General features: G+C 48.8%; 1 protein-coding gene across 1 annotated transcript; it reads right to left on the bottom strand.

The window, feature by feature from the left end:
- Window positions 1–691: 691 nt before the first annotated feature.
- On the bottom strand, window positions 692–24,097 carry NT5DC2 (5'-nucleotidase domain containing 2). The gene is made up of 14 exons (XM_042885442.1): window positions 23,821–24,097; window positions 20,547–20,731; window positions 19,705–19,779; window positions 18,008–18,063; window positions 16,205–16,298; window positions 12,001–12,129; window positions 8,680–8,740; window positions 7,948–8,050; window positions 7,440–7,541; window positions 6,354–6,435; window positions 3,134–3,220; window positions 2,100–2,240; window positions 1,794–1,858; window positions 692–1,041 (listed from the first exon to the last, which is right to left on the bottom strand). Exons 1-14 carry the CDS (start codon window positions 24,095–24,097, stop codon window positions 780–782), a joined length of 1,719 nt encoding a protein of 572 aa, XP_042741376.1. The 3' UTR covers window positions 692–779.
- Between the last annotated feature and the right edge of the window lie 95 nt (window positions 24,098–24,192).

Genomic DNA, 24,192 nt, shown 5'->3' with positions numbered 1-24,192 from the left:
GGCAACAAGGCTGGGGAAGGGCTTGGAGAACACAGCCTGTGAGGAGAGACTGAAGGAACTGGGGCTGTTCGGTCTGGGGAAAAGGAGGCTGAGGGGAAACCTTATTGCTCTCCTCCAATATCTGAAAGGCAGTTGCAGTGAGAGCGGGGTTGGTCTCTTCTCACTGGTGACAGGACAAGGGGAAATGGCCTCAAGTTGCTCTAGGGGAGGTTGTTTTATTTTGCTTATAATGATACGTTTAGGGAAACACTTATTTACAGAAAGGGTTGTTAAGCACTGGAATGGGCTCCCCAGGGAGGAGATTGAGTCACCATCCCTGGATGTGTTTAAAAACCATTTGGACATGGTGCTCAGGAACATGATTTAGCAGAGGCTTGTTGGAGTTGGGGTAGTAGGGTTAGACTGAGGTTGGACTTGATTACCTTGAAGGTCTTTTCCAAACTGAGCAATTCTATGATTTTATGTTCATCACCTTTCCTCCTCTGCAGGAGGCAGCACTGTCCCTTTCTACTCCCTGCCCCCAGCAGCAAGCACCTGGCACTGCCAGTCCTCCCCAAGGACAGCTCATGCAGCCAGCACTAGTCACAGCTCACACAGGTTCTGCTCCCTGTGCCCCAGCAGCTCAGGACTCCGCTTCTGTGCCTCTCTAGGCATAAAGCAGGGAGCAGCAAACACACGATCTACACCTGAACACAAGTGTCAAACATCCTTTAGTGGTACACAGAGGTGCTGCTGGCCACACGTACAGACTCACTCAGTTGGCTGGAATAGCTGGCCCTTCACCGAATGTGCACCATCTCCTCCAGGAAGGGGGTTTTCATGCAGCCTGTGCAGAGCTGATCCATCCAGAGTGGGGCCTCATGCTGCAGTGGGGTGCGCCGTGGGTAGAAGGTGAAATTGACATCGTAGTTCAGCAGGCAACTGATGGATGCCATGTAGATATCAGAGAACCGCACCAGCCGGCGTGAGAAGTACGTGGGGTTGTGGAAGGTGCGGAAGATGCTTCCAAACTGGGGGTTGAATAGGTTCTTTGTCAGCGACCTGAGGGGAAAAAAATGGAACTCTGTAGGACAAAGGCACTTCTCAGGCTCAATCTCTGCCCAGTGAGAGCCACTGTGAGTGCCATCTGCACTCCAGGCGCTCAGCCTCCCAGGCTTCCCAGAAGACTCTCACAGCAGCTATGCTCATCAGAATTTAGCAAGTGGCAGTTTGGCAATTACTGCAAAACAACAGAGGCCCCAGCAGGCAAAGCCCTCTTGGGCCCAATACGAATTTTGCCAACTCAGATAAGAATCCATGCCTTTCCAGCTCACAGCAGACCTCCCAGGTCCAGTGGTGTGACCCCAGGTTCCTTCCCAAAGTTTTGCAACCCCAGGCCTTCCATTCCCACAGGATATTTCGGGATCAGCCTCCCACTGAGGCCTGAGGAAGACCTCCCTTGTGCACCGAGACCACAAGGAGCATTCACCACACTGCCTTCCTTCCAGCTATTCCTGCTAGAGGTGGGGACCCACTTGCAGTGCCTGCAGTGCCAGGAGTCACAGCAGCCAGCCCTCAGGCCCTTCTGGCACAGGCTGACACCACCACCACCCCTTTCCCAGCCTGCATTCATCCTGTCCAACCTCTCCTGCTGCAGGACTGCACTGCTGCAGCCCAACACAGACACGAGGCAGCAGGGAGGGCCGTAAGCCAAGAGCTGCAGCAACACCTTCCACAAAACAGGTTACCAAATAGGCTCAGTGCAGATCTGAGAGCCCCCGAGAGCCCATAAGCAAGCATAGCAATGCACTGACCTGATCTCCTGCCGCTCCTTCATCCATTCCAGCAGTACTTGCTTTGACTCCGCATCCTGATACATCTGCAGAGACAACAGCAACTGCCAGGTCACATCAGCCCTGTAAGCCACACCTCCAGTCCCCTCCAACACCCTCAGGGTTTTCACATAACTCACAAATCTGCGAGGCCCATGCAACTTTGTTTGAGGAGAATAAGATTTTCAGAACACGGGAAAATTATATCCTCTGATTCCTACACCAGTCCTAAGTCTCAGACTCAGAAGAAGGCATGTTACATACCCTGCTCAGACAGGAGCTCTTTACCTGCATCCTTTCCAACAGCCCCGTCAGAGCCTGCTGCCAGGTCAGGGAGTGCATGTACTGCTCTGTGTTTATGATCCGAATCTCTGTCTCCAGTTCAGGGACTATGGCTCCAGTCCTCCAGCCGTGACGCAGCATGAGGTCCTGGAGGTCAGGGTGAAAAAACAACTGTGAGTTCAACATGAAGACTGAAAGCAAAACACAATCCCATTTTCTTGGAAAGTGGTCTGTTCCCATTGCAGATCCTCAGGGGACAGCCATCCTCACAGTCCGTTCTGGGTCACACCGTAACTCCTATCTCCCAGCCACCAGGACCAGCTGCAAGAAGCATCTAGAAATGTGAGCTCCACATGAACTGCTCTCAAGTTCACAGACCAGCAGTCATTCTTCACTGGCAGAAAGTACCTCAGGTGCCCTTTCTGCACTGCTTCCTTCTGCGTGACAGCAGAGTGGGATGTTATGCCCAGGAAGCATCCCAAAAGCCACAGCCTACAGAGCACCAAGCAAGTATGCTGAGACCTGAATGCTCAGAGCAGGGCCCTGCTTTACAGACCAACACAACCACAAGTCATACCAGCTTGCTGCCGCCTTGCTGCATTCCCTCCTCAGCCATTTCCTGTCCTTCAGCAGCCACAGCACCACCTCCTCCTTCAACAGGACCACAGCACTGCCTCTCTGATGCTCTCCGGTTACCACAGGAGGTAACCAGGTTGCTCTGCTTCACTCCTCACTTCAGCAGCACTCTAACAAGCATGTTCCAACCTTGCTATCATCTGCTTTTGGGCTTCCCCCCTCCCCAAAGCAGCTTTAGGCATTCTGGGACAATTTGGGTTTGTAGAGCAGCAGCAGGGATTCACTCTGAAATACACCGTGATGCCAGACGTGCAGAAGTCTGGCCACACACACCTCCTGGATGACTGAACTGCCCAAAATGCTCAGCCTGGACACAGACAGATCCTCCTGATGTACCACAGTGCTCATCACTCAAAGTCCTGCTATGGGAGACACAGAAGCAGCACGCACAGCTTTTTACTCACCGCAAGATCACTGTACAGATGGTCACCAAAGTAGAGCACCTTGGATCCACGCCAACCTGTCAGCCTCAGAAAATCAAAGAGATTACCCTGCAGGTAAAAGGAGAACGGGAAAGTGAGTACAGGCCAGACATCTTCATCCTCAGTGTGTGGAACGGGGCAGCCACCTCACCAGCACTGTCAACACAGCTGGATGTGTCACTGTACCATGGCATGCAGATGTGAGCACTCTCAGGAGATGTTAACCTCATCACTCATCCGCCATCCCAATTCAAAGGCTTCCATCCTTCTCTGTCTTACCTCACTTCCACTTCCCATGTGACAACTCCCTGTACAACTCTTGGCCTTCCTCAGAAGGAAAAGCAGAAAAAGCTGCAGAAAAAGCTAGAAGCTCTTTATACCCCATTAAGCAAGTCAGGAAGTCCTGTGCCCTAGGGCACAGCAAGTCAAAGGGAACGCATGGACAACAAAGGAAGCTTAGAGATAGGAATAAAAAGGTGAAAAAAGAAGAGACAAAGACAAAAAGAGAATGAGAGGAGAAGAAGCTTAGAGATGAGAAAAGCTGAATGGTGGACAGAAGGCAGGCAAAGTGCCCTGGCTCAGAAGACAAAGATTTCACCTCAGAGGACGACTAGGAGGCAAGATGAGCAAGCAAGGATGTCAGAAAGGAGCACTTGAGGCTGTTCTCAGATCACTGACTGCCATCTCAACCGAAGCACATAAACCCAGGCGTTCACAGCAATTGCTTACCCCACCCACGAAGCCAAGCAGCTTGGGCAGCTGCACAGCTAAGTGAAAACAAACCAATCCACAAAGCACCAGCTAAAGCTGCTTTCAATGCTTTCCAAACATCCTGCCAGCACACAGAGGAGACTTTAGGGATTCCCATCTCCACACAAGTTTTCCACATGAGTCACAACGGAAACAAAACCCACTAGGAAAGCAAAAGGCCCCATCAGTGCCAGCAGACTGATGTGCCAGCACCAGCAGCCACACCAACCTGCAGGCTGCTCAGCAGCAATACCTCCAGCCCGTGCCCATCTCTGCTGCCAGGCAGCATGCCTACTGTTCACTGCTGAGTGAAGGCTGGCAGGCCTCTGCATTTCTGGGACTTCCTCTCCTCAACTCACAGACCTGGAGAAGGAGCTTGGAGGAGCCACAAACAGAAAACTCCATGTTTTTCAGAAAGGAGAGAGACAATAGGCAGGATTGGAGGGCCATCATTTGAACTTCCTAGTGCAGAGTCCCTAAGATCACACAAGTGCCATACAGCTGTGAACCAGGGGACAGAACAAGGCACCTCAGGAGCCTGCAGCAGTGTGCTGGCACAGCAAGATCCATGGCGAGGGACACTTGCCAGGAAGAAGCATGCTGTGAGAGAAACCATAAATGCTGGAGATGGGATGGACTACCGCCATAATACACTGTTACATCCCAAGAACCACACTTAGGCAACAATCCCCACGCAGTGAGATTAATGTGATGGGGGAGAGGGACTCTCCAATGGGACAAGAGAGGACCCCCACACCCCACTTTCTTCTCTCATCTTTTCCTTTCCCCAGTGCAGCACACATTTGGTTCAGCAATCAGTAGCCACAAGATGTAGGTGATCAAGAGCAGAATTAAACTCAGCATGCCCGAGCTGCTCTTCTTCTGAAGGAGCTGCTAACCAACTGAGAAAGCTTGCCCACAGGAAAAAGACTTCCTATGGGCTCCGCTTGCATGTTCCCAGCTCCAAGCTCCTGGCAGAGTGCAGCAGCACAGTGCTTTGACAGCCCCACTGTACAGGCCAGAGGCTTCTGTACAGCACTCCAGGACACAACCTACTTTTCCACTGCAGGTCAGGGCACAGCTACTTGACTGCAATCTCACTAACATATTCTTCCCGTGGGATCCAGCAGCTCACAAAACCAGGAACAAATGGTCCTAATGACAGAGGCCACTTTATCTCAGGGGACAGACCAGCTGCAAGAACACCACAAGGCAGCAAGTTTACCAGGGCCCACCCTTTGGATACCCACATCTTTCGGGAAGGGAAGAGCCAGGCTTTGGACCCTTTCTGATCACCTTTTTCCTCCTCCATGAACCACCTGAATGTGAAACCTCTCCTCACTTAGGAAGATCGTCCTTTTCAAAAAGTGCTAAGCAGTCTTTGCTGTTGCTAAAAAACCTTCAGTTTTATAGAAAAGTGCAGCCAAAAGAGACTGAGGCAACAACACAACTAAGCCAGACAGCTTCATGCCATCTTTCCCAATCTTGTGGCAAACAACTTGGAGTGAGATGTGGGATAGCTCTGCACAAACATCAGACTGCAGGCAGTTCTGGACAATCACACTCTTAGGACCCCCTTAAGGGCAAAGGTTTCCAGGACTGGGACATCAGAAAAGCTACACGTGCAGGGCAGGTTCCCCTACTTCCCACTTTTCACACAAACTGGACAGCAGTGGGGAAAAACTCAGCCTGGAAGAGCGAACTCAGCACAGATCCTCCTGAGCAGAAAGCCCTGCTCCTGCCCTGGGGACCCTCCCTCCCTCCACTTGGGCTGGGTGAAATACATCCCTCCAGCTATGTGCCATTCTGCAGCATCACCCGCACGTGGAGCTGCATAGGAAATCGTTTCAGAGATGCAGACTGGTTTTCTCACCAGGCAGCTGTCAAACCTTGTTTCAGCTCTGCCTCCTGCAACTGTAACAAGCTGCAGTTGCCAAGAACACAGCCTCTTCTACAGGTGGCACGGACCATCTCTCACAGCTCAGAGGCTGGTGTACCATATGCTAACAGGCACAGCAGACCTCGGCAGGGCTTTCTGATGTACAAGACCACCCTTGATCCTAACACACACATCTGAAAGACTTTACAGAAGCTTGCAAATCCTAATGAGAGCTCCACAAGGCGCCAAATGAAAGCATTTAGGGGAGCAGTGTCATACTGGCCAAGTGAAAGCTCTCTGCACATGACCAGAAGACAAGCCTGGCTGCCACCAGCCACCACAGCACACAGAGCCTAGGGCATGCCTCCTTGCAATTGCTCTCTACCTCCATTACAGATGCTCTTTTCAAGGATCCATTTTTCACTTTTCAAACACCCACAATTATCTATCAAAGCATCCACTCTGCCTGAGACAGAAGTCTTCTATCTCCAGGCTTTTCCAGTGTGCAGGTGTACTTAAGTCCCCAGCATTTTAGACTCCTTTCATCTCCCTTATGCACCCAGGTCACTTTACCTCTTTGTAGATCTTTCCTTTCTCCAGCTGGTTTATTTTGTCCCATTGCAGTGAGCCATTATCATCCAGTTTTCTAAAAGGTCTAGAAAAAAAAAAACAAAGGGAGAAAATTCAATTTCTTTTGATTTTTAGTGACTGTTGCCCAGCAACTACAACATTCAGATCAGAAAACTCATTTCCATATGTCAGAACCCTGTTCATTTCACTGGCTCATTACACGAAAGGCCCTCAGGCACCATGCAGTCATACATTTTTATCTCCAAAAGACCCAGGTCATTACAGCTCCAGTCCACATCCTTATGACACTTCACCCACATCCAGTGGAGAGAAATGTTATCAAGTCAGCTCAGTATACAGATTTACTCCCAGTTATGCTGGAGTGGTCTGGGGGGTGGGGGAAGGAAGAGGAAAGAACAGTTGACTCCCTAGAGGGCTGAATATAGAATATATCCTTGATCAGACACAAACAGAGGCAACAAAGCAGGCACAAGTTCCCCAAACCAACAAACAAAAATGCAAAGCAAGCACAGCGGTCTGCCTGTCGTCTGGTCCCTTGACATCTCCTATCTGATCACAAAACCCAGCTGCCACTTCCAGAGCTACCAGTTACAAAACACCATCATACTCAGTAACTAAAACCACAGATACTTGCTTTCAGGAACAGGAATTATGTTGGCACTCTCTCAAGACCTACTGCCAAGAAACAGCCAGCTGTCATACATACCATTCCACTTCTCTTTTCTTTCTAAAGATTGAAGCACACTAATATCTCTAAAATCTAAGTTAAGCCCAGGCCATGAAATAACTCTGGGGGTTTAAGGTAGCTAATTTTAGGAACACGCTTTCTGTTGGCATTACCCATAAGATACTTATTCCCAGATTGGTTGGTTTTTTGTTGATCAAGACAAAAGCCTCAGAAAGTACCTGAGACAGCACTGGAAGGTTAGTGGCATAGTGGATTTAAGTTACACACAGAAAACCATAAACTGCTCTTCAGGAGGGTAGGAGAAGCTGTGCACTCCAGACAGCAGGGCATAAAACCTGGGGCCCCCACACAACACTACAGCAGTGCACTGGGGCACCTACTTTCGCCGGTCAGTGAAGAAGTTGGGTTTGTCAGCTTGCACAATGACCATGTCGAATAAATCCCGCCAGTTCTTGCCAACCATGTGTTTCATTCCTTTGTCCCTGGGAGAAAGAAACAGCAAACTTAACAGACCGTTTTCACCCAACGCTACATCTTCCCAACAGTCTGTCCTGAAACTACCCTCATTTCAGCAACAAAGAAGAAAGCACAATATTTTCCAGAGTCTCACAAGGCTGCCTGATTGCAGGCAGGGCTGATGTAACACTTTGACCAATTCCAGGCATCCCACCCTTCTCTAGTTACATAGGAAGTCCAGAGAAGCAATTCAAAGTGGCAGCTCTGTAATAACATTGTGGCCAGACACAGCCTCGTAGCTTCTTGGAGAAGTGAAAGCCCATGGTGTAGAAAGAGCAGCAGGGTGCCATGTTCACAACTGGTCCCCACAGTGGCCTCTCATCACTACAGCCACAAAGCTCTCTAGCTTGGATATGTACTAATGGTACTCACACAAAGCTAAAGGGACTGTTTGTAATGAGGAAGAGTTTCTTCTTGTGGTTTACCAGCCTGTTCAGGACAGCGTAGATTTCATCGCCGTGCAGAATATACTGCTCTAAATTGGAATAAAACAGACAACAATCAAGAAACGCTGACAGAAATCATGAACACATTTCCTTAAGATCAAACAGAATCAAACCTGACCCCTAAACCCACAGGGATGGCAAAAGGACCAAGTTGGATCCATCTCAGACAGGACAGGTAGTGAACCACTATGGTGATAAAATGGCCTTCCTCATCCTCATCAATCCCATCTGGAGGAACGAAAGAGCCTGAAGAACTGAAAAGGCTGGCAAGAAAGAGGGCTGATCCCAAATAGAAAGTCATAGCCGCTCCATGATCATATTAAGAGCTTCTTTCCATTATGAATGGAAGGAAGCCTCCTCAGCCTTCCCAGGCAGTGCCTGTGCAATGTTCACACTATGCAGGAACTGCCAACCCTTACTTAAAGGCAGAAGGAAAACAGACACAAAAGCAACGATGTAGTTGTTTCCTCCATTAGAACAAGATCCTCCATCAGACCCTAAATATCACCTGGTCCCTAATGCCATTCTAACCCTTGGCTGCCTTTAGGCATGCCACAGCCAAGACTTCGTGTAGGACCTATGCAGCAATTTTTGCAGAATGCCACATAGCACAGGACACATAAAAACAGATTTTGCAGCAGAGCTCTGCTCAACTCACCCATATCTTTTTCAATCCATTTGTACATCACTCCTTTCACGTGCACATCTCTAATGGCATCCTGAAGAAAGGGATAGGGGAAAAAAAAGTCTCAGTTTAACGAATGGCATTCCTGCTTGCCAGCCTGTTGCCACCATCGAGGAGGAAAACACTAATGACACTCCCTGCCTTCTTGCTGAATGAAGACTTACTGCTTGGTATCAGCAGAGAGGATCTTGCTGAGTAAGGCTTACTCACATGGTGAAAAGAACACAGTGAGTATAGTAAAGCTGACATAATAAAGAGAGAAACTTCCCATTTGGGAACAGATCTTGGGAACCTGGGGAGGTTTCATTCAGCTGAAAACTGGAGAATGTTGCCCAGTTTTCAGGAAGGGCAAGAAAGAAGGCCCTGATGATTACAGGTTTATCAGTGTCATCTCAGTGACCAGCAAAATTATGGAGATTTGGTTGGGAATTACTGGAAAACACTTGAAAACAGAGTCACTGGTCACAGCCAACACTGGCTGACAAGGGAAAAGTCCTGCTTAACAAACTCAACTTCCTTTTATGATGAGGTTACCCACCTAACCGACCGAGGGAAGCCAGCTGATGAAATCTTTTTGGACTTTTGGTACTGTCTCTCACAGTACCCTTCTGGACAAGATGCTCAGCATGCAGCTAGACAAAACAATAACATGATGGGTGAATAACTGACTGGCAGATCAGGCTCAAAGGGTTACAGTAAACGGGGTTCCATCAGGCTTGTGAACAGTCACTGATGAGGTTCCACAAGGCTTCAGTTTAGGGCCCCAGGTAGGCATTGGGCACAGAAGCATCCTATAGGAGTGATGGTGGGTTGGGTTTGCTTGTTTGCCAAAACAGAGCTGCCCAATTTTCAAGAGGAAAGCAAGCTAAAACAATGTTGTTAAGAGTATCCAAATATCCTCTATTTTCCAGGCAAGAGGCCAAGATGCAATGCATTTTTGGACACACCCAACTAAGATTTCTCACAAGTCTCCATCCAATGACACATGCCAAATACACATGGCCATTTCCAATCATATTTAGCAGTGTTTGTGCATGTTTAAAGGTACTATTTTCATCCATGACAATTTGGATTAGTAAACGAAGGCTGCCTTTCTCCAGGACACTTAAATCAATGCTGCACTACGTGTAACTCCTCTGGGATTTCAGACTGCATGGCCACACTCACCACTGCCACTGCTGGGGGGACACATGCACACAACACCATACAGTCACTTCAGTCTCACTGCCATGCAGGTGAAACTTGCTAGTCAGCCTAAAATTAATTACCTTCAAACCTGGAAGAGAACCTGAGTTTACAGCTTAGGTGGGGGACAATGAAAGTGGAGGAGGCACCTCTACAAAGTAAAGTTTGAGGAGTCTCCTTTCACCATCTGGATCTCAATTGCAAAAGGGCAGCAGTGGACACATCTAATTCCCCAAGAGACTGCCCTATTGAGCTATAAAGTGAGAGCACTAACAAGAAAACAACTTCATCTTGACCAGCACTGGCATTAAAAGCAAGCAATGCCTGGCATTTGCGTCAAAACCACATTTGCAGAGCAGAAAGAGATTCCAAGGCACTCTTCCCCACCCCAACAGCAATGTCGAAAGGAGCAAGGGAAGAGCTGTGCATTTTCTGCAGGACTTAAAAACTCCTTCCAAGGAAAGCTTTCTCACTCTCCAAGACGAAGGAGCCAAACTGGTACGTCAGGAGCACAGACTGACACATCTGCTTCAGCCTTTACTGCTGCCTTAGGGACTGCACTTTTGACTCAGTGTCTCTGGTGCTCCCTCCCAAACACACCAGGCTGCAATTAGGGTCACCACCAAGAAATACAGCAGAGTATCAGGTTCAGACATGTTTTAACTCACTGCAAGCCTGAGATACAGTAGCAGATGAGGCTTGGACATCTGTCTGTGCAGGCATGGAAGGGTCTCTGTGCTCATGTCCACAAATCATTTCTTTGTGCTTGCACTGCAGGGGGATTCATTTTGCAAAAATGTTTATTGTCACTGTACAAAAAAAGAAAAAAAAGCTGCTCTGGTATGAGTACAAATCAGCTGCCATCTTTTCAGTAAAAATTTCAGGCATTGGCACAGATTTTCTGTTGCGTCTCACTTCTCTGCCTATCTCAGTCACTCCTTCAGGAACAACCACATCCTTCAGCAAAGGATGCAAATTGCCAGGATTACTACTTGGGAGTTTGAGGGCTTGAGCACACAGCCTGTATCAGTTTGTATCAGGCTGTGGCAACCACCCGCCTGCTTTTCAGCTAGAAACAAATCACTTCTGACCTCAAGAGAAGGCTCAGAAGACACACTTGATAGAAGACCTCTGGAGTCAGCTGTGCTCCCTCTTTTCATTTTCCCCACTCCACAATCAAAAACTGTTCAGGTCTTGTGGGGAGCTGGCAAGCCTGCTCTTATCAAGCACCAACAGCAGGTCAGAACGCAGGCAGCAATCCTTGGCTGCAGCAAAGCTGACAAGGTGGATCCTTATCACAGAAGCAGCAGCACAGATGCAGCATTTCCCTCACAAGAAGGCTGAACAGTGTATGTACAGGCTGCTGCCAGAGGATGAACATAACATTCCCACAAGGTACAAACCCCAAACCATTTCTCTGTGGAGAAAAGCACAAAATGAGGCTTGACTACCAGGGGCTACACTTCATCTGTCAACAAATGCCACCTAGGACAGCAATTTCAAGCACTCGCACCTCATCTGCAGCATTAACCAAGAAGTCAAATGGTATCCCCCAGCAGTGGTGATAATCTTACATAGACCTTTCAAATGCTGAGAGTGAAGTTGGTGGGCACAACCAGCACCTTGGGCTAACCAGCTCTTGAAAGAAGTCCCAGGCATGCACAGAGAAACATCCCCAAGAGGATCAGCCTGCCCTGCAGATGCAAAGTGAAGGGGTGGATTTTCAGAGCAGGATTTTCAAGACAACCCCTGTCTAAAGTAAACTATGTGGTCAGATCAAGCCTCTGTGAAAAATAAGATGTTAACAGAAAGACAGAGCTTACCAGTTTGCAGAGCTAGAAAATGTTTACTGAGCTTTATAGCATATTTCCCAGAGAACCTTCAACCTCACTGGCCTAAACGCTTCCACTAAAGATATATATACAACAACACCCACTCTGTAGTGCAATCACTGGCCTAACATGTTCTAGAAAGCTCTACAGTGGCAGTAACAGTCATATTGGACTACTCACTGATGGCCCTTTGGTTTGGGAACTGCAAAGCTCACAGGCAAAAGAGCTTGCAGCTCTGATGTGGTATGAGCTATGGGGCTGCTGACATTTCACTTACAGATATATCCTTGTAAAGATGGACCTGGTCAAACTCAATGCCATGAGTTATGAAGTAATCGATGACTGAAGAGAGCAGCGTCATTTCAGGAAGAGAGAAGATGTCCATAAACTGTTTAAGTGAAGGACCCTAGAAAGCAAAATTAAAAAAAAATAAAATACAGAAATGTATTGAGCAAAAAAATGTTTAAGAAAAAAAAAAAAGAAAATGCAAATCCAAAAAAGGAAACTTATCACCCAGTACCATTTGGAAGGGACAACAAAAGCACGTAGGCGAAACAAACAATTTCATCCTGAGCCAGTAACTCACCTTGCATTAGGTAGGGTTGCAGCTCTCCCATACATTTGTTATTCCCATAGCAGATCAACCATACACCTATCAGCAGATCAACAGCCAAGTTTGGCTCCAGAGAGATCAGCCACCCCATACAATAAAGCAGAAGACTCTGGTGAGTCTCACCAGTAAACTGAAACCAGTTTTATCATTGTCACCAAAATGCCAGATCTGCCAAGGGAACACCTATTAAGATCTTGTATGTGAAAAGCAATTTGGAAGCAGTCTACTCGATGAACTCAGCTGCCAGAGGTGCCTGGCAACCCAGTCACGGCATGCCTGCGCATGTGAGCTTTGAGCAACCCATGGCTGATGGCTGCAGTCACAGCTCTCTGGAGTAACACCAGCCCACGTCAGAAGGCATTTTTTAGAGCTGTGTGAAAGACAGACATGAAAGCAGCCTCCAAGAGATCACAGAAGGGACTCCAAGTGGAGTTGTGAGAGGGAGCGTGCTGCCTCGTGCCGAACACATGACCCTTCTCATCAGGATGCAACACCCACAGCACCTTCCATGCAGTCCGTACCAGCCATGGTAAGACAGCCAGCACTGGTGCTGCATGATCTGAAGGCAGTACTGAGGCAACACAAACTGGGGGCAAGGCAGAACATGCAGAAGGGCAAAGAAACAACAAAAACCATTTTGCTGGGACCAAAAGCTATGATGGCATGCTGAGGAAAACACAATTCCCATCTATCCAGCACAGGACAAGCTGACCTACAGCAGGAGCAGACCCGCTTTGGTCTGGGCTACGTATTGCACGGTAGTGCTACTAAACAATATTTGCTGAACCCTTTCAGCAGATTTTTGTCCATTTGGATGTGGTTTTACTAAAGGAACATTTATCCTAGCAGGAAAAACAAGATTTCCTGAAAATAGTCCCCATCTTTTTTTTTTTCTTTTTTTTTTTTTTTCCCTCCTTCATAGAATTGTTTAGGGTGGAAAGATCATAAAGTCCAATCACAGAATCATTAAGGTTGGAAAAGACCTCTAAGATCATCTAGTCCAGCCAAACCATCACCCAAGGCCACTAAACCATGTCCCAGTTACTTCATCAATGCTCTCCTTAAGCACCTCCAGGGATGGTGACTCCCCCACCTCCCTGGGCAGCCCATTCCAATGCCCAACCACTCTTTTGGAGAAGAATTTTTTCCTATTATCCAACCTGAATCTCCCCAGCACAGCCTGATGCCATTCCTTCATCAACATTTCATATCTATCACAACTTTTCCCCAAACATTCCCCATAACTGTTAAGGGATTCTGGGAGAGAAGCAGGAGAGATGCACACAGGCAGTTCCTATTCAAATCACTAAGTATAGGATTTAGCAGAACTCAGCACAGCAATTACCTGCCCCACCTCTGAAGACCTGAAGCTTAGATGAGACATTTAAACATTCAACGTTAACTGCAAACTACCTTGTAGTTAATTGTAGTCATTACCCTGCAAGGTTCCTTTTAGCAGCCATGGCCTCATTATATCAGAAAAAAAAATGACATAATTCAAGATGAAAACTGCACCACAGGTTTAGAAAGACTGTCATGTACACTTTTTCCACGCTCACAAGTTCCCTACCTTTCTTAATTGCTAACTAACACTAGTCCTGCCTGTAAAAGGCTGCACTGCCTGATCCTAGGTAAGATCTGTTCCTACCTACTGCAGCTGTTGTGATGCCAGCACCTATCCACATGCTCCTGCCAACAGAGGATCAAGAAAAGCCTTAATGGAGAATACTAACATGCTTCAGTTACATCAGTACGATTTGTCTTATGCCTGCTGTCTCTCATCTCTGACTTTGCAGCTGTTCCTTGAGCAGCAGGCCCGGGTGAACTTCATGAGGTTCAACAAGTCCAAGTTCAAGGTCTGGCACCTGGGGCGTGGGCAACCCCCCCTGCCAGTACGAGCTGGGAGAGATGTAAGGATGGAGCACAGCTCAGCTGAAAAGGACCTGGGGTGCTGTTGGATGGCAGCTGGACGTGAGGCAGCGCTGTGCCCTCACAGCCCAGAAAGCCAACTGTATCTTGGGCTGCATCCAAAGCAGCACAGCCAGCAGGGCAGGGAGCTGATCCTGCCCCTCTGTGCTGGGACACCTCACCTGGAGTGCTGTGTCCAGATGGGGAGTCCTCAGTACAGGAGAGATGTGGGTCTGTTGGAGTATGTCCAGAGGAGGACCACAAATGACCCAAGGGATGGAGCACCTCCCTACGAGGACAGGCTGAGAGCTGAGGCTGTGCAGGTGGAGAAGAGAAGGCTGTGGGGAGAGCTGAGAGCGGCCTATCGGTACCCAAAGGGGCTGTAAGAAAGAAGGGAACAGACTCTTCAGCTGGGTCTGTTGTGACAGGACAAGGGGAAATGGTTTCAAACTAAGGAGGGGAGATTTAGATTGGGTATAAGGAAAAAAGGTGGTTTTTTTTCGGGAGGGGTTGTTTTGGTTTGGTTTTATTTAAATAAAGGTGGTGAAGCACTGGCAGAGGTTGTCCGGAGAAGCAGTGTCTACCTTGTCCATGGAGAAATTCAAGGTCAGGCTGGACTTGGCTCTGAGCAACCTAATCTACCCGTAGGTGTCCCTGTTCATTGCAAGGGATTTGGACCAGACGACCTGCAAGGTTCCCTTCCAACTCTAGCAACGGGAATGACCAAGCCAGCAAGCGATGACATCAATTGGGATGGCATTGTCCTGATGTGAACAGGTGCCTCAGAGATGCACATGATAGTCAGCTCTTGCACTCCAGGTCTCGCTCTAACCTGAACCCCTTTTGGAATGACCACTTGTGGAAGCACAGTGTGACTGCCAAGCACAAACTACAGGACCAAAGACAACGCATAACTGCTGTGGTACCTGCAAAGCACAGAAAGGCACCTGGTCCTGCAAAAGCTCACAGCTTGAAGCAGACTGCACGCTTGTGGCTATTTAAAAAGAAGGGTTAAATCATCCCAGTTTGCCAGGAGTGAGGAGGGCGGTATGGCAGGAGGAGAACTGGGTGCACTTTATGCACAGATATCAAATCCTAAACAGAGAGATTATATTTCAAAACTGGAAACAACGCTGAGCTATAAACAGAGAATATACTCATCCAGAATGCAACTGCTCAGATTAATTGCTCCCAAGAGAGAGAAATCAAACAGTGGCATTCTGGAAGCTTCAGACTGCAGACTCAGAGGGGTATTTAGCAGAGGAAGCCTGCTCTTCTTCCAGCTTCCCTGTAGGCCACTGAACTAACAAAGGTCAAGAAACAAAGCAAGCCTGGGGGGAAAGGGATGTGAATGGCCCTGCTAGCCCACAGAACCACATCAGGCATTTGTGGAAGAAAATCTCTCTCCTAACTTCCTCTAGTTCAGGCAACCAAAGGATCTCTACAGATCCTATGGGCATTACTTCAGTCTTTTATTGTGACAGTATGATTTTCTGCCCCTGAAAGACAACAATCACAGATGCCAACCCTACAGACAAGTCACTGAAGAGGTCAGAAGGCTTGTAGCAGGGATCCCTTTCACAAAGAAAAAGGAAAACCCTATACCAAATCAGACCACACTGCAGCCACCCTGCTGCTATAGACACCACACAGCCCTTCCCCCACTGCAAACACCATCCCTGCAGCATGCCCTGGTGGCTCGGGAGCAGGATTTGGCAAAAGAACAAGAAGGGAACATCTTCCTATCAGTCCCCAGAGCCATTCAGCTCCAGGCCAATAGCCCCGGTGTTCAGAAATGCTTTGCAGATGGCTTTTACATGTTAAACTGCTAAATAACCTCTGGGGCGAATTCCCACTGGAACAAAAACACACACTGCAGCTCCCTGAGTCCAAGGGAGGCTGGGGTCATTTATATGCTCACACAATGAGTTTTCCTATCCACTAACAGAGCTTACAATACCTTGCCGTAGAAGTCGCTCATCTGATACAAGGGGATGTGCTGCGTACCTCCATAGAGTTCGATTACCTCTTCATCAGGCACTGGTTTGAGCCCCCTGGACAAAAACCAGCAAACAGTGTGTCAATAATCACCAGTCTGCACAGAGCTACAAACTGCAGAGAAAGGGAAGCAGAGACAGAGAGGCTCGTTTGTAAGACTCACACATTTTTCTTGCACAAAAGCAAGCCTGACAGGAACACGATCCTTTGGATTCGCATAAAACCTTACCCTGACATTTTTCAAATACCTTGCCTGTTGCTTTAACTTAATTGAGGGGCTTTATCCACATTCCAGCAGAGTTCAGACAGAGGTTTTCCCTCCACATGCCATCAGTCTGCTGTGGGACTGCTCCATCCAACAGCCCCCACCACCCAACTCTCAGCAGCACCAGGAATCTAGCTTTGGAAAGGTTGTTTCCATGACATTTATCACCACTAAATGAGAAGGTGGAGGGAAAGAGCTTTCTGAAATGGGATTTCCACCCCATTCAGTTTTCCTGAGCAAAGCCAGCCCTTTGCTAACAGAATATTCAACAGGGATCGTTCTTCTTGCCCCAAAATACTGTAACCACAGCCAGGGCTACAAGCCGTACCTTAACAGATTTTCTGGCTGCCAGAGGCTTTGCCTCTTGCACAATTTGTGATGGCTGTTTACTCAAGCAGTCAGTGACTTTCTATTTCTCCTTACATATTCTATCAATGTACAACCTCTAAGAAACTAGAAGTTGCCTAAGTTTTCCTCAAAAGCAAAGGGCAGTTTAGGAAAAAGATGCAAGGGATACTTACAAGAAGAACACTATGAAATAACACTTAAATGTGGGGTTTTTTCCTAAAAATCTCTATAAAACTACAGTAAAACATGTGGCAGTACCAATCCCCTCCCCCTCAAACAAAAACACTCAAAGAAGCCAATTCTCTCTAGTTATGAAATTCCCTTCTTAATATTCTTAAGAGTATTTTCTGTAATTGAAGCATAACAGCAAAAGGGCAGAGTTCAAATAGCAACCAGTGGTTTCCACGCTCAGTAAATTCAACACAGATTTACAGCAGCACTGCTGTAGATATCTAAGCACTGCTACTTCTGATGCACCGGTCCCACTCTGCACTGCTGCTGGGCCTTCTCTCAGTTTCCAGCCTCATGCCTTTCTGGACACAGCACGTGGAAGCAATCCCTTTATGCCTTTCCTCTCAGTTTGGCCCCTTACAGCAACGCAACACTCAGAGAACAGTGGAAGAGAAGGAAAAACAGGGCAACCTCAGCCTCCCACTAGGCCCAGATTCGGATGAATCATTACATTAGTGACACTGCTTTGAGTTTATTTGCACGTCCAGACCACGCTCCTCTCAGCTCTGTGACAAGCCAAGGCATACTGCAGCTGGGATGCGCTGCTGCTTGGAACACATAGGCACAAACGTGGACCACGTGTGCTGGAGGCCTTCCCTGAGCGTGCTGTTTACTCATGTGTGAGCACAGGCACGCCGTGGCTGCAGCTCAGATCACACAAAGATGTGATCAGATGGATCATTAAGTATTACAAAAAGCTCCAGGTCCTCCCACACACTTGGCTTGAAATCCTTGAGAAAAAAAGCTCCCTGCAATTATATGCCTCGTAAGCACCTGAAGCAAGTGGAAACAGGATAAGCCAGACAAGACTGTGCTCTGCTCAAAGGGAAAAAAGAGCCCGTATACCATGCATTGTGGTTACTCAGACACAGCAACCTGCATATAAAGGCATTTAGAAAACAATGTTCAGAACTGACAGACCTATATGCTGTCCCGAGCTGGACATAATGGAAAGCATCGATCTTCATCAGAAGACTCTGTGAGAAGGGAACGAAGGACAGATATTTACCATAAGTACTCAGCGGGTATACATCAAAACCATGTTTAAGTTTCAAACTCTAAACAAATTATGTTTAGAAAATAGAATTCAATGCAAATATCCCACATCTATGTATTTAAAGCTACACCCTTCTACACACACTTAGCAACACTAAGTGTGATATTTTTTTTTTTAATAAGCCCCTCTGGCAAAGGCCCATCTTCCTGTGAGCCAAAACACCACTGCCTGCTATGCCCTCAAGTAGGTGGACAGGGATGGAGCTGATAAAGGGAGAGGACAATGTTTCTGTAACTTAGAAAGTCTCTTATCTCTTCCAGAAGCACACACATTCCAAAGGGGCTTTGTGTGCTCTGGAGATCAATTTCTCATCTCATTTATCTGAAGCAGAACTAAGGGGGCAAGCTCTGCCTTGGAGCACAGCTGCATCCAGTCATCCCCCTTACACAGGAATGCACTCCTTCACCACTTGTCCCCCTCCCCAACACACACGTAGGCTGGGATGCTCACAAGCACACCAGGCTTGTAGCATCAGAGCTCTCTTGGAGCTTTCTATACTGCCTCATTCACGAGTCACCTCCTGCCCATCCATCGTCCTGAAAGCATAACTCAAGTTCTCAGCACACAGAAAGCGTTCCAACCCAGCACCATTCTGCAAATAAAATCAGGACACAGCTTTGAATCCCTTGTCCTGCTCCTACAGTGCTAGGTAACCCATTCCACAGAGCACTCACAACCCGCAGGCACACTGTTCCACCAACACAGCACACAGGAGCAGCGTGGTGCCCACAGGCAGAGGATTGCAGGTGAACCTGCCCGAACATTCACTCAGACACGCACTACCCAGTTCTTCATGTGCTTTGCAAATTCTGATTCCCCCCAAAAAAGGCAGTTCTCACCCTGTACTTACTGAAAGGGCACTTTGCTTGGCCAGGCCAGCTGCCTCTGTGTTTCCCCACACATCAGCCACAGATTTAAACATGGAGTTTCTCACAGACTGCTCCCACCTGACTGCCTGGCTGCACGGATGACATCACTAGGCAGCAGGCTTTCATGGAATGGGTCCAAAGCACTGGAAAAGGTTTAAAGCTTGTGCTCTGCTTGCCTGCACTCCAAAGAAGCATGCATCTCAAGTAGCTTGGATCTTTTTCCAGGCAGTCCTATTATTCGGGTTGGGGGGTTGGGGAAGGCTTCCTAAAGCATTCTCCTGACAAGTCACTTCTATTATTAGGGTAAGACATAACTCCTCTGCTCCTGGAAAGTACTTGCTGGAGACACGGGATTTAAATCTCCTAAAAGATAGTAATGATCAAGCAAACAAGCTAAGTTTTTAATTAATTAGTTTGTGGAAATAACTAACTTTTTGAATTGGCAAAGCTGTTTACCAAAGACCTTTTGCTAGCCTGGCCCATTCTGCTGCAGGCTACGCAAACACAAAGGACATCTCAGCCCTGCAATTTGTAAACAAGAAGAATCTATGCAATGGAAGCCACCTGGACTGTGCATTTCACTGATAGTCTGCTGATCGATGTTACTGCAAGCATTGGCAGAAAGTATTTCCACTCAAAATACAACACAATGAAAGACAAAGCCCAGGAGGTTGAACTTTGTACAGCTTTACCTTTTGTACATCATAGTGAAGTCCACGTATGGCAAACCCTGGAATGTAGTCATACTTCCCAAGCCCTTCCGGATACTAGGAAAACAGACAGCAATATTTTAAGAGACACAGGCATTGATTATCAACAAAAGCATTTCACCTGCTGAGCTGGCTTAGGCCTACCAGTCCTCTCACCCCAGGCATAAACCAACTGAGGGACACGTGCACTTTGTTTTGCCCTTCAATAAAGAAAAGCAGATGAATGGAGCCCCCAGATTGCTGCTCTCGTTTAAGGGATACTGACAAAACCCCAACCGATCCGTTCAGGCAGCGTGGACTCCCAGTAAGCTCCATTCAGTGCTCACATCTGGCAGAGCAGTGGCACTGCAGGGTCCCTCTAAAAAGGAAGACACGACTGGAAGAAAACGCACAGAGCAAACAGGGGGCCCATTACCAGGCATCCACCCGCATTGATCTGCACTGCCACGTCCTGCACCCCTTCACTGCTGGCCCAGTGCTTATCCACGATGTGTATCACAAAGCTGGAAGTCCGCAGGCATGACTTCCACAGTCAGGAAAAAGACAGCATTTTATTTCCAGACTGAAGTTCCCAGTCCGTATTTACAAAACCTCAGGAATGTAGAGCTTGGTAAATTGTTCAACAGGAAATTAATTCCAGATACAGACAAAATGTTCTGCAATCAAAGACTGAAATGTGAAATTTATGTTAATAATTAAAACAAAAAAAAAACAAAAAAAAACAACAGTGCCACATGTGCACAGTGCTGCATTTGACAAGCACATCTGAGGCACTGCAAAGATCAGTATGATTAATTGAAGGGAAATCCTTAGTGCACCGTTACCTTGAACTGTTCTATGAGGATGTCTCTGGCAGTGTTGAAAATCATGGAGTGCAGTAAGTTAGAATACTGTGCTAACGTGTAGTCATAGTCAAAGCCATATATCTCAACATCTCCCAGGCTGATCTCGTTGTTGGCATAGATAGCTGCTGGGTTGAGGAGATTGCAGACTCCTGGTGGAAGGAGATCTGAGAGAGAAGAGAAGGGGGCAGAGATTACAGAAACCGAGAGGACCACCACCATTTCAAGTCTTCTGCCAGCCTACACAGAGCAAAGCAGGCCTGCTGGTCTGAAGCAGCAGATGTGCAGCCCAGCACAGCTCACCGACCGGCAGGGCTGCAGAGCACAGCAGGGAAGCACACAGCCCTCCCTTCCTGAGCAAGGCGAGCAGGAGAGCTCCCCTCCTCAGAGCGCCTGCATCACCCCAATGACCTGTGGGCATTTGTTCCCCACAGATGCAGGCAGCCCCCACAGAGCAGCCTTTCAGACACCCTCAGGCATCTTTATTTCCTTTTTTAGGAGCAGAACGGAACACAGCTGTGTACGAGCACCAACTATGCACGTATAGACACACATTTATATAAACAACAAACAAACAAACAGCCTAAAACAAAACAAACACCAAACACCCCACGCTCTGGGAGCGCGTAACGCAGATAGCAAGAAGTAATCTGCGCTCTGCTGATAAACAGCTGTGGGAACAGGTCAGCTGCTGCAGTTTGTCACTCCAGAACAGGGCTGCTGCTTGTGAGAGCCCAGCAGAGCCAGGAGCAGGCCCTGCCCATGCTTCCCACTCCATGAGAGCTGCTCTTTGCAAGATAAGAAAGAGCAGTAGGACTTGCTCCCTACAGCAGGATCCCTCATCACATCCACACCGAGGAACGGAGAGGAAGGAGACATTTCCCCCCACACGAGGACAGGTAATGTTCTCTTGGAAAGATGGCAAAAGCACCGATGTTTTCCTGATCCCACCCAGCATCAGCAGGCAGCGCTTTTTTCCCCTTCCTACCTTATCTTATGGCTTTTAGCAAGAACCCATGTTGGTTCCTTAAGACTTTCTCGCTATCTCATCTGAATCTATTATCAGAGTGCCATCAGCCATTCTCAGTTAAGACTTTGCCTGGAACAATTAGAGAATTTACAAAGGGTGTTTTCAGTGGATGTCCCCATTTGCAGGTGTTAACCTAAAGAAGCAGCACAGACCTGCTTTCCTCTCCTAAAGGGAGGAGAATTGTAACAACCAACGCACCCCGCTGCAGCTGCCATATCCCTACAGAGACCAACACTCACCGTTCAGGATGTTTGGGACAACACGTTCTGACAGTCCGAGCAGCACGATGCTCCTTTTATAGGAGAAGTGAGGCTCGCTTAGATTTAAAAATAAATAAATAAAGCCAGCTGCAAAAATGCAGCCAATAAAAGGCACAGGACCTGGTGTGATTTTGTAAGGCAAGGGGATGAAGGCAGGTCAGAAGCAGCGCAGTGGCTGTGCCACGCCACACTGAGAGCAGGGGCAGTGCTGCATGGCTGCCCATTCCCCCACGCAGCTCTCCTCCTCTCAGACATTTTGTCCCCAGCTTACACAGCGCGTTCCCTCCGGCCTCCTAAAGGCCAAAGGAAGATGTGTATGCCAGCCAAAATGCTTTCTCATCATTGCCTCACAAGCGGCACGTTCCTTACAGACGCTCCCCTCCTTGCTGTGCTTTCTGTCACCGCTGCGACCAACACAAACCCATGGCCTCCCATCCCCACTGCCACCCGCTGCCTCGAACTCATGGCAGTCTCCAAGTCCCTGAGAGAAAGAAGAGCTGCTGCTGCTGCATGGCTGGCACAGCATCAACACCGACGTGCAGCATCCTGCAGAGACTGCATCCACAGCGCTGCTGCTGCACCGCTGCTCCTACCAGCCGAGCAGAGCCCAGTGCGGATGCCTCTTCAACAAGAACAGCAGCTTTTGCTTTTTGCTCTGCAAAGAGGGGTTGCTGGGCAGGTTGAGTAAGTTACAGCAAGAAAAAACAAAACAAAACAAAAAACTAGCATTAGCTGTCAAAACTGAGCTACGATCCAAACTTCTCTGTCCAAGCGCTCATCAGGAAGGAGGCAGCAGTGCTAACTCAGCACTGCACCCGGGAAGTGTGAGCAAAGGGAGAACTGTGGGTGAAGAGAACTGTGTGACCACCCAACTCAGTGCTTCTCTCTCCGAGCCACACTCATCACGCAGAGGTAAGAAGTTGGAAGTTCTTCCAAAAGTTCCCCCAGAAGTATCTATTGTAGCAACGTGCTCTAGGGAGCAAACATTGAACATCCACATTTCCTTACAGCCAAATCTTCACCTGTTTTCCAGATCCGCTGTGTTTCAGGATTGTGCATTTCCTAGACTGCAGGATTCTGGAGACTCATTAGGAACAGTGCCTTATCAGCCTTCCTCCACACCTCAGATACACAAACACTGACAGCCCCGCTCAGCACAGCCCCTCTGACACACACCTGTGCCTGTCCTTGGGCAGAGGGGAGAAGGCAGCACATGAAGCAGAGGATGTATTCCTTATGGGTGATGCCCATGGCACAGCCACAGCCGTTTGCTTTAACACCACTCTTACAGAAAACAAAGGCCCAAATCAGTCCCGTTGTCCCACCACCAACAAAAACCAAGGTGGGCCAATTGTGCCTCCTCTCCAACCCTCATCCATCCCCATTTCGCATCCAGCTCTGGAGGGAACGCTGTACTGGGACCAGGAGCGCACACCCTGCGGCCAACTCCTCTTCCCAGGCTCACCGAGGGCTTCACGCTTTATGCCAGAGCCGGGGGAGGCGGCAGTGACAGAAGCTGTCCATCTCAGAACCGCAAAACGGCTCTTCCAGACCCTCCGACTGCTTTTGTTTATCTAAGGGCTGGAGAAGGAAAGCGAACAGAGAGCTATTTAACGGCAAAGGGACGCTTCCTAGCTGTCCACGCTGCTTCCCTTCGGAACTCCAGGAGCCGAAAAACCTGCAGGAAAAAAGTTCCCTGCCCTTACGGCGCACAAGTTATTGTTTCACGTTATTACGGATCTTAACGCAGCTGAGATCCACCCGCCGCAGCCCCAAAGCCCACGGTCCCGTTGTGCACACGGGCACATGGGGCAAAACGAACGGCTTTCCTCCCGGCCGGGACAGAGCGACAGACCCCGCGGCGGGAGGGGGCGGACGGAGCGCAGGGCCACGTTCCCGCCGCCACGGAGCCACGCTGCGGCGGGGCAGAGCGCGGACAAAGGCTGCGAGCAGGGCCGGTCCTTACCATAGACCAGCTTCTTCATCTCGTGGTACCTGGCCCACAGGTAGCTCCGGGTGTCGGCACCATCGGACGGGGCTGGCTGGCCGCCCGCTGCGGGGCCGGGCTCGGCGCCGCGCCGCGCTCTGCCGCCGGGCAGCGGCTCCCGGGGCTGGCCGTGGCCGCCGTCCGCGGGGCCGGGGCCGCTCCTGGGGCGGCAGCCTTGGCACGACACGGCGACGGCGAGGAGCCGGGGAGCCGCACCGCCGCCCCTCCGCAGCGCCGCGATGCCCAGCGCCGCCATGGCCCAGACGGACGGACGGACGGAGCTGCCTCGGGGCACGGCCGGGGCCGAAGCGGCGCGGATCGCGCTACGAAGCCAGCCCCGGCCGCCCTGCT

This window comes from Lagopus leucura, unplaced genomic scaffold (assembly GCF_019238085.1).
Source record: "Lagopus leucura isolate 7727_CA_CO unplaced genomic scaffold, USGS_WTPT01 Super-Scaffold_100050, whole genome shotgun sequence".
Lineage (NCBI taxonomy): Eukaryota > Metazoa > Chordata > Aves > Galliformes > Phasianidae > Lagopus > Lagopus leucura.
This window is presented reverse-complemented; position numbering and strand designations above follow the sequence as displayed.

Excerpts from the sequence above, each read along its gene's own strand:
- NT5DC2 (XM_042885442.1), bottom strand. The coding sequence starts at position 24,097 with ATGGCGGCGCTGGGCATCGCGGCGCTGCGGAGGGGCGGCGGTGCGGCT. Across the intron at positions 8,741-12,000 it reads ATCTTTACAAGGATATATCT|GATGCCATTAGAGATGTGCA; the intron begins GTAAGTGAAATG and ends CCCTTTCTTCAG. Across the intron at positions 1,042-1,793 it reads AAGGAGCGGCAGGAGATCAG|GTCGCTGACAAAGAACCTAT; the intron begins GTCAGTGCATTG and ends TTTTCCCCTCAG.